The sequence below is a fragment of the Gekko japonicus genome, unplaced genomic scaffold, assembly GCF_001447785.1.
Source record: "Gekko japonicus isolate JY-2015 unplaced genomic scaffold, Gekko_japonicus_V1.1 scaffold1945, whole genome shotgun sequence".
In the NCBI taxonomy this organism is placed as follows: Eukaryota; Metazoa; Chordata; class Lepidosauria; order Squamata; family Gekkonidae; genus Gekko; species Gekko japonicus.
In genome coordinates this window covers 296,130-305,218 of record NW_015171562.1, presented here as the reverse complement: position 1 = coordinate 305,218, position 9,089 = coordinate 296,130, and the positions used below count along the sequence as shown (strand labels likewise).

The window sequence follows — 9,089 nt, the reverse complement described above, 5'->3', positions numbered from 1 at the left end:
TAAAACATTTCCACTTTTTTTTTTAAAAGTGTGTGCAAAAAATTATTTCTTTATATCAGCAATTATAAAATTACAAACCCTTTCTTGAAGTAACTGCATCTGTAAGTTGTGGTAGAAAAAGGTCTTGGGGAGACTTAAAACAGAGTTTGCATAAAATGGAAACCCGCGATCAGGCCAAACAGGGTGGGGGGGGGAGGGGGGGGAGACAACTCAGTTAAGACGACGTTGAATAGGCAGCAGACGGTCATTCAGTGGAGACAGCTAATGACTCAACCCAAAAAACTGACACATTATTCGGAAACCTTTACAGCAGGGGAGACAAAATCAACATTTCAAAATATGCCGTTAATAATTTTGCTCTTAACTGTAGTTTTGGCACTTCATTGAATCAGTTACTTCTTTTCAAAGACCAAAATACGTATAAAAGATATTACAGCTCTTTGACATACCTTGCAAATATAGTACTCATATTCTGCAAACACGGAAACAGAGTTAGTTAAACATTCCCACAGAGTTGCACACACATGCATGATTCAGACGTCGATAACACTGGGTCAAGGATTTTGGCGCTGACGTTTTGCATTTCCTTGCGAGGAGCTTCAGGCCGTCTCCTCCACGGAGCGTGTCTCAGACTTGAGTCGGACAAACTCTTTTGCCACGTCGTCGTTGGTCCGCTGAGAAAGTATCCGCAGGATGGTCAGCCCGGTCGTGTCCATGTGGAGGCTCCGCAGCAGTGGGTACCAGGCGGCGCCGCTGCCCCTCTCGGCCACGCCACGCAGCTGGATGACGGCCATGCCGAGGATGCGGTCCTCCCGGGCAAAGCAGTAGTCCTTCACGGAGAGGTGCAGCTCGTAGGAGGCCAGCCTCTCCTCCTGGCTCAGCAGGCTGGGGAGGGAGGGAGGGAGGGGGCAGGCCGCGTTGACCACCATGGCCTGAGGCACCAGAGCTCGGTCTGAAGCAGCTCCGCCCCAGCCCACAACACAGAGGGCTCGCCAACTGCCCTCCCTTGCCACGCGTGAGCGGCCCTGCCCGGGGCAGCCTGGGCCCGACTAGAGGAGCCTGCCCTGGGTGACGGGGACAGCCGGAGTGGCCCTGCTTTGGGCCGGGATTTGCGTGGGGGTGCCCGCGGAAGATGAGCCCCGCCCCACTTACAACTGGAATGTCTCGTTGTATTTGGGTGACCAGGTGTTGCTCTTGGTCTTGGTGCCGTGCTTCCTCCTCTTGTCGCTGAGGCCGGGGCCCAGGATGCAGACCTCCACAAAGGGCCGGAACATGGCGCTGGTCTGCCAGTGGAGGTTGCTGATGGCCACCACTGAAACCGCAGCACAGCAAACGGGCTCAACGGCAGAGCGCCTGCCCAGCGCACGCGGAGGGTCCCTGGGGGCATCTCCCGTCCAGGGAGGGAGTCGGGCCGCCCGAGATGCCAGGGGGCCGCTGCCAGGCAGAGTGGACAAGGGCCGGACTCGGCAGGCCGCCACCCCAAGCCCACTCCTGAGGGAGAGCAGCAGGGATTCCTTGGCCGTGGGCCCCACGGCATCCTCTGGCGTAAGTGGCCCTGAAGGGGACTGCGCCGGAGCGGGGCCAGTGGCAGGGAAAGGGGAGGAGGGAGCGGCTGGCCCACTCTGGCCTGGTGGAGCCGGGGGAAGAGACGAGGTGAGCTGGGAAGTTCAGGCGCAGGCAGGGCCACGGCTGGGCATGCAGGACGGAGGCCTTCGGAAGGGGGGTGGCCGGCAGCGGGAGCCCTGTGCAGCCTCCGGGGTCCAGAGCCCATCCTCTGCACCTCTCGCCTTACAGGGTTTGGGGCAGCTGAGCCTCCATCTGCCTGCCTGCCTGCCTGCCTGGGACCCCGGAGGAGAGCTACGCGGAGCCGGGGGCCGCTCCGTTTCCAGAGGCAGGAGGGGAGCCGGAAACTGGAACGGCCAACAGCAAAACGGGGGGGGAGGGAGGAGACACACACACTCCCCTGGAAAAACCTTCCCGCTCCCCACAATGAGCGTGAGGCCTCTTGGGCGCCCTCCCCCACAAGCCCCACCTGTAATGGACCCGAGCTGCGGGCCCCACCCGGGAGTCGCCCCCTACCCCGTGCCTCGCAGCAAGGCCTCCTCCCCAAGACCCCGCCCCCCCGTGGCTCTTGGTGCAGAACAGCTGCAGGAACATGTGCAGTAGGGGCCTCCCCTCCCCCGCCACTCTTGCCCACTCCCCGTGTGCCGGACGTCTACGTCCAAACGTAGGCTCTGGCTTTGCAGCGGTCCGGATGCTGGGACCCGCCCCACACGCAGCCTCTGGGACCCGGCAGTCCTGCTTCGGTGGCTCCCGACTGACCTTTGACGGTGACTTTATGCTCTCCGGAGCCAGGATGGGTGGCCAGGTCCACCTGGACAGAGATGTCTCCTACGGTGTTGTTGGTCGCCTGACCTGCAAAGGAAGGCCAGTTTTGGTGTGGCCGGGCCCCTGGGAGAGGGACCTGTCCCCTCCGGGACTCTGCCTGGCATCTCCACCCGGACAGCGACGGACGGGGGCGAGGAAGCCACACTGAGGCGCAGGGAAGGCTCTTCCCCTCCGCGGGCCGGGGAGAGGAGGCGGGTGCCGCAATGCAGGATCCCCTTCCTCCCTGACCGGCAGAGCACAGCAGCCACTCCCGCCCCACAAGGACTTCCCCCGGAGGTATCCAACGCCCCCCCCCCCCCCCCCGCGCGCGCTTTGCCCAGCGGAGACTTCCCCTCTCTCCAGTGGCTGGTGCCAGCTGGTAGGTTTCCTGCGGCTCCCCAGGGCTGAGCCCAGGTTCCTCTGCTGAAATGGAAGGGGAATCCCTACAGAGTTCCCGCCGCTGAGACAGAGCTGCCCCCGGGCTCTGGGAGGCCACCACAACATCCGGCCAAGCACGGCCCATAGCACAGCCGGGGCTGCTGGTGAACTGTGCCCACCCACGGCCCCTCCTCCCAGGGGATACGGGGGCAGACCACACCCACACCCACACCTGGCCGAACAAGAGAGCCACACGTGTCCTGAGGCTGAACTTCCTGACAGCCACATTCCGAGGGCCAGCAGCAGAAACCTCCGCAGCCTGGTCAGCAGCAGGCCTCGGCCTCAGTGGCCCGGGAAGGAAGGACCGGTGCCGCCCCCCCCCTCCAGCTCAGGTGCTTTGGCTCCGTAAGAAGGCCACGGCTTCCTGGAGCGAGAGTCCGCCCCCCCCGGCTCACAGCCATCGGAGGGAGCCAGGCCTGTCTTGCAGAATCACGGGGGATCATGTCCTCCAACCACCTACCCAGCTCCCTGGGGGAAGCTCAGACAGCAGAAGAGCTGGGAAGGTCAGGAGGGTGGAGTTGGGTGGATAACCACCAACTTGCTTTTAAAAAAACAAAACAAAACCAAATCTGCTGTTAAAAATAAGCTTTCATCCTCTCACTGGGCACCCTATCAGGGAGGCAGATCTGCTCCAGGTGGGACGGCCTCCTCAAGGACTCTCCAAATGGAGGGAGGCTGGGGCTGGGCCAGAGGCATTGCTGTGCTAGGAACAAGGGTGGCTCCCGGGGGAGGCTGAGCAGCTTCCTGAAAATTTCGGCGGGGGCTGAAGCCCCGTCGCCCCCACGAAGATTACGCCTATGCCGTTAAGGCCCGCCCAGCGTGGCCCAGAGGGTGGGGCAAAAGTTTCAGTGAACGGGGGGGGGGGGAACAGAGAAAGAGCCAAAGGCCCCCCCTTGGACACAAGCACGGTTAATTGTAGAGCAAATGCCACAGTGCCAAAGGCTATTTGGGTGGTTTCAGACCTAACCATTCTAATCATCTCACTAACTCAAGACATGACACAGCAACCCCCCCTCGCCCCCGCCCCGGACAATGCTCCTGGTCCTCAGTGCAAAATCAGGAAGTGGGGCTCCAGAGGAACAATCCCATAGGGCTGGGGACACGGGGGGGAGGGGGGCAATTGCCCCAGTCTCCCTGAACGGCATCTCCCATCTTGTCTAAAGGACTCTTCCAAGGAGAGGGGAGGGGGCTCCTTTCTGGAGAAGGCGGGCATATGGGCCTCGGGAAAACGCTTCGTTTGCTTCAAGCCACCCGGGGGCAAGGGAGGGAGGAGTCCGGCTTCTGCACAGGCTTTGGGAAAGGAGAGATCCTGTTCTGACTCAGCTGCGGCCCCCAAGTGCCTGGGTGTGTGTGTGGGGGGGGGGGAGTGTCGTGCTTGTGTCGCACTGTTTAGATTTATTCTCGTCTAAAACGGAGAGGGCGGGAAGCACAAAAAGCCACGCCCGGTCTCATGAGCTCTGTTGTGCACCCTGCCCGTTTCAGGCTGAAACAGTTTCCTCGAACTTCCTTTGCAGCACACGTCCCCTTTCTGCCGGACACCCACTGCCTAGGGGGGTCGAGATGAGCGGTCGGTTTCTGGGTGTGCGGCAAGAAGGCAGCGAGGGAGAGGGGATGGCAGCCGTGAGTGCCTCTGGAGCACCTGAGCAGCTGGAGACCCTCTGCTCCCAAGATGCAGCTGGGTGGAGTGTGCTCCTGCATGCGCAGGGCCTCTGTGGCTGCAGGCTGAATGGGCTCTGCGGAGGGAGGCCTCCTGAGCCAGACGGAATGCCCCGGGGAAACCCCCCCCCCCAAGGTCGGCTGCTCCAGGGCCCCACGGAGTCAAAGGGGGGAGTCAGGGTGGGGCAGTGCTGGTGCCCAACCCAATTGGCCTCAGGCATTCTTTCCATCAGGCCATTCCCCCTGTGGCTCTTCTCTCCGTTTCCGGCTGTGGTTCAAAACCCAGGCCCGAAGCAAAGGCCGAGGCCTTCTGGATGCCTGCCCACGCTTCAGCGCAGCCCTGCGATAGTCACCCACAGGCGTGGGGGGGGGGGAGTTTTAATCTGCCTTGCAGAAGCACTATTATTAAATAAGATGAACACGGGAGACCTCTTCAATTATTCTCCCACGGTTGTGTACAAACACAAAGTAATTGGAAAATAAAGACTTTATCCAAGCCCATGAACTAAGTGGATTAACGCCAGCAGAACAGCCCAAACCTCATCTCCTTATGAAGGCAGCGCTGGAAAGGGGGGCAGGGCGGGGGGAGCAGCCTTCAGGAGTGCAGGTTTCTCCAGAACTTTGGCCAGCCAAAGGACTGTAAAAGGGACTGAAGCAAGATTTACAGAGAAGACCCGTACGCCAGGGGGGTGGAGAAGGAAAGAAAGATAAGGAAATGCTGAAGTCTTCCGATGGATGAGAAGGCACTGAATTCTGACGATCTTCCACCCTCAAAGGGTGACGCCTTAGAAAGTTCCCAGTACCTCAAGCTCTAAAAACAGAAATGGTCGGGGGGTTCCAATTCCACTCAGCCTACAAATGGCCCAGATGCACTCGTTTGTGGCAGGGGGAGGGACTGTGTGCTCATGCTCCATCTCACCTGCTCCACTGTGAAGAGGCACGCACGCACGCACGCACATTCTCTGCCAAAGCTCTGCAATTAGCACTTTCCCACCCACCCCCTGAGAGGCAAGACAGCCACTCTTAGATCAGCAAGCAAATACTTCTGCTCACAAAATGAGCCTGTGGCAAATGCGTGTGGGCGTGAGAAACAGAGGCCTCTGTTCTCCCGGTGGGGATGTGCCGTGGCATCCTTGTGGTCACTCGGAAAGACGGTTGTCTGTGTGGCCTTGAGATGGTGGAGACGAGCCCCTTCCCTGGACTCCGGATCAGACCCAGAAGGCAGGGGGGACCGTCGTCCGCCGAGGAGAGGGAAGTACAGGTCAGATCACTCCCCAGCCCTTTGTGGGGCAGGACCTCTTGGCCAGTGGCTCCCCCCGTCGCAGGGAAGGAGCTCTCAAGGGAGCGGGGACGGGGAGGACGGGCTGTGGAAGCAGCAACCCCCACCAGGGCTGGTCTCCACAACTCCTCTTCCACGGAGCTGAAGATTCAGCACCCTGTTAACTGGCACCTGGAACTGGAGCCCGAGCAAGGAGCTCTTTCCCCAAGCTGCAAAGTACCAGACAGCCTCCTTTCCATCAAGGAACGGCCGCCTACACAGGGAGCAAGCGCTGCATGGAGCCCTTCCTGGCCTCGGTGTTTCTCTCACGCTCCCTGGAGGAGGAGGAGGAGGCGGCGGCGGCAGCCTGTCCACCCATGCCCAGCCACTTACTTTGGGACGTCTGGGTGTCAATGAACTTCTTGATCAGGACATCTGTTGTCTGAGTGTAAAGGTTGAGTGCATATTTGAGAGACTGCAAGTCTGGACTCTTCTCCAAGAAGTTCTTCTTCAGCCCGCTTCCCCCGGCATGGAAGTATTGCTGGAAGGAGAAGCAGAGAGGTGAGAGGAGAACGTTCCCTGTCTGGCCCGGCCGGCTTCTCACCTGGTGCCGGAGAGGAGGAGGCCTACCCCCTCCACCAGCAGAGGGCAGGACGGAGGCCACAGGACACACGCATCTGGACCGAACTCTCCCCCCCCCCCCGCCTGCCCCTCCAGCCTATAAAGGCCTAACTCTATGGCGGCAGCCCCAGGCAAAGACCCCCAAGAGGCAACCACATGAACGGCTACATGGCGGGCAGGGAAGGGTCATTTACCAGCCCTGCCCTATTTTTATTCCGGTCTTCTTCGAAGGAGCTGGGCACGCTCCGAGTGCTGAAGCCGGGCCCTTTCCCGTACAGTAATCGCAGACTGCATCCAGAACAGAAATGGGGGTCTATCACCCCCACCCCAAAGGCAGGCGTGTTTTAGCCACCCACCCACCCCCATTTATTATGCCAATGGGCTCACGCCCTGCCTGCCAGAAAAGCATGGACTGGGCCAGTCGGTGGCAGGACTGGGAAGGATGGGCAAGCAGCCAACGGGAGTTCTCCCAACGCAGAACAAGGCCTTGGCTAAGGACTGTGCCACGGTGGGACCACAGGGGCCCCTCTGGACCCCGTGGCTGGGAAGGGGGCTCCCGCTTCAGAAAACACTGGTGTGCCGCTTCCCACAAGCTCGATGGTGCAGCAAAAAGAAGCCAAAAGGGTAAAAACCCGTTAAATAAACCACAGGAGACCACCGCAGCTGGGGGCAGGGCAGGGGGCCTGTGCCCAGCGGCCACGAAGCCTCCTGCTCTTAGGGTGGCCACGGGCTCTGTGGGAAGCGGAGCCGGCCCTTGGCTCTGGGGGCTCCTCTGGCTGCTGATCCTCGGCACCCCCAGGGAATTCCCCAACCCGAGCGACGGGCCATGGGGAAGCCCGGAAGGCACCGGAGGGAGGAGGCGGCGGGAGCAGCAGCAGGAAAGCGGGAGCCGCTGCCTATGCAGGGAGTGCGTGCGTGCGTGCGCCCCCAAGCGCCTGGGAAGCAGAGGCCATTTCAAGCGGTGCAGGCTTCGTGGGCCCACACACGGGGGCATAAGGGGGCCTGCCGGGGGGGGGGGAATGGCTCACAGCCCCTCCAGCTGCCCCTCCCCCAAGAGCTGCTTCCAAGCCCCCCGGTGCCTTTGGCACTCCCAGGCGGAAGCGCCCAGAAGCATAGCTCTGCCGGGCACTCTGGCCGAGCAGCTCTGGATGCGGGCTGAGAGACTTTGGCTGCTGGGAGAGAGATTTCATTAGCTAACCGTTACTTAATGAAGTGCCTAATGAGACACGTCTTCCTCAGTAGTTCCGAAACGGCTGAGGGGGGCCTGAGGGAATGACGGGATTCACTTCCCTTGGCTGCCTGGAGGAGGGAAGCAGGTGAGGAGGAGGAGGAGGAGGCCTCTGCTCACCCCACCCGGCAACGGTCACCGTGGACAGGCCATGCTGTCCCCCCTCGCCCCCCCCAAACAGCCTTCCAGGGGGCTTTTGGTGAGCTGCTGCAGCAGCCGCAGCCGGGGGGGAGGGGAGGGCCTTGCTTCTGGGGACAGAAACTTCCACCTGAGGGCATTTTAGGGGAGATCCAAGTTTTCAAATCGCTTGGTTGGTTCACTTCCCCGAATGCACGTGTGTGTATGTGTGTGTGTGTGTGTGTGTGTGCATCCCCTGGTACTCAGAGCGTGCCTTCTGGCTGCTGCCCGGGGGAGAGAGTGCGGTTCAAGCGGACCCGGGGGCAATGGGGGCCCTTGGGCTCTTGGGCCTCAAGGAGGGTTTTCACCCCCCCCCCCCCCCCCCCCCCCGCCAGTGCCTGGCCAAGTCCCCTCATTAAGCCCTACCTTAATGGTTGCCAGCACCACGTCCATGACAGCACACTGCCTCAGGGTCAGGCTCTTGGCTTCTTCTCGAATGACGTGATCCTGGGAAAGAAGGCGCAATCTGGGCACCCCCGAGGCCTTGGCAAGCGACAGCCAAACCGCTTCGCCCCATGGGGAGCCAAGAGACCCACCCCACCCCCCGCCAGCACCACCATGCCTGCAGGGCTCCGGAAGAGGCATCGCCAGCGCGGACAACAAGGGGCTTCGGCCGGACACCCCACTGGCCGGCTCTGGTGAGCAGCTCTCGGCCACGGGAGAGCCACGGCTGTTCCCCGCGGGGCGCGCAGAAGGGCACGTGTACCTTCAGCTTTGACAGCTGCCCCAAGTCTTTGGCCGCACTGAAGATGATCTGGGGCCCCTGTGAAGAGAAGGCAGACAGGCCAGCCTGAGACCTCCCTCGCCCGCCGGTGCGATCCAGTCCCGCCACCCGAGCCTTGCTGTTGCGTCCAGGGGAGGCGCTCGGCCAGAACTGCTCTTCGGAGTCTGCTGCCCGCCTTGAGCAAGGCCAGCCACGGAGAGAGTCTGCCACCCCCACCACCAGCATCCCACGCGCAGGCTGGAAGGTGTCAGGCAGGGAGACGGGGCCATCCTGTTCTGCTCAACACCCAGCCGCTGTACGGTCTGGCCACGGCCCCTGCCGCCGGGGGGGGATGTGGTCGGGAAGGGTGGGGCCAGAGGGCAGCCACCGCCGCGAGTCACTCAGGACGGATGCCCCGTCTGCCGAGGGCCTCCCCAGGCCTGTCTCTGCCCGCCTGCCCGCCTGCGGGCAGTGGCCTCACAAGTGCTGCGCCCGCCCCGGCACGGAGAAGGCCCCGTCGAAGAGGCCAGGAAACGGGAGGGCATGGGGAGCGGTTTCCACCCTCCTTCCCTTCCCTCAGCCCCCTCCCCCACTTCCTTCTCTCCAGGCAGAGAAAATCACACTCCCCCCCCCCACACACA

At 61.7% G+C, this 9,089-nt stretch overlaps 1 protein-coding gene across 1 annotated transcript in view; it reads right to left on the bottom strand.

Moving 5' to 3' along the window:
* Positions 1-561: 561 nt before the first annotated feature.
* The window catches only part of UNC13C (unc-13 homolog C (C. elegans)), a 107,293-nt gene continuing 98,765 nt past the window's right edge, over positions 562-9,089 (bottom strand). Inside the window, exons 27-32 of the mRNA XM_015419745.1 lie at positions 8,452-8,508; positions 8,112-8,192; positions 6,113-6,260; positions 2,323-2,415; positions 1,153-1,312; positions 562-885 (exon numbers count right to left, since the gene is read on the bottom strand). Coding sequence (XP_015275231.1) covers positions 600-885; positions 1,153-1,312; positions 2,323-2,415; positions 6,113-6,260; positions 8,112-8,192; positions 8,452-8,508 — 825 coding nt within the window. The 3' untranslated portion in view covers positions 562-599. The remainder of the gene's footprint in view (positions 886-1,152; positions 1,313-2,322; positions 2,416-6,112; positions 6,261-8,111; positions 8,193-8,451; positions 8,509-9,089) is intronic.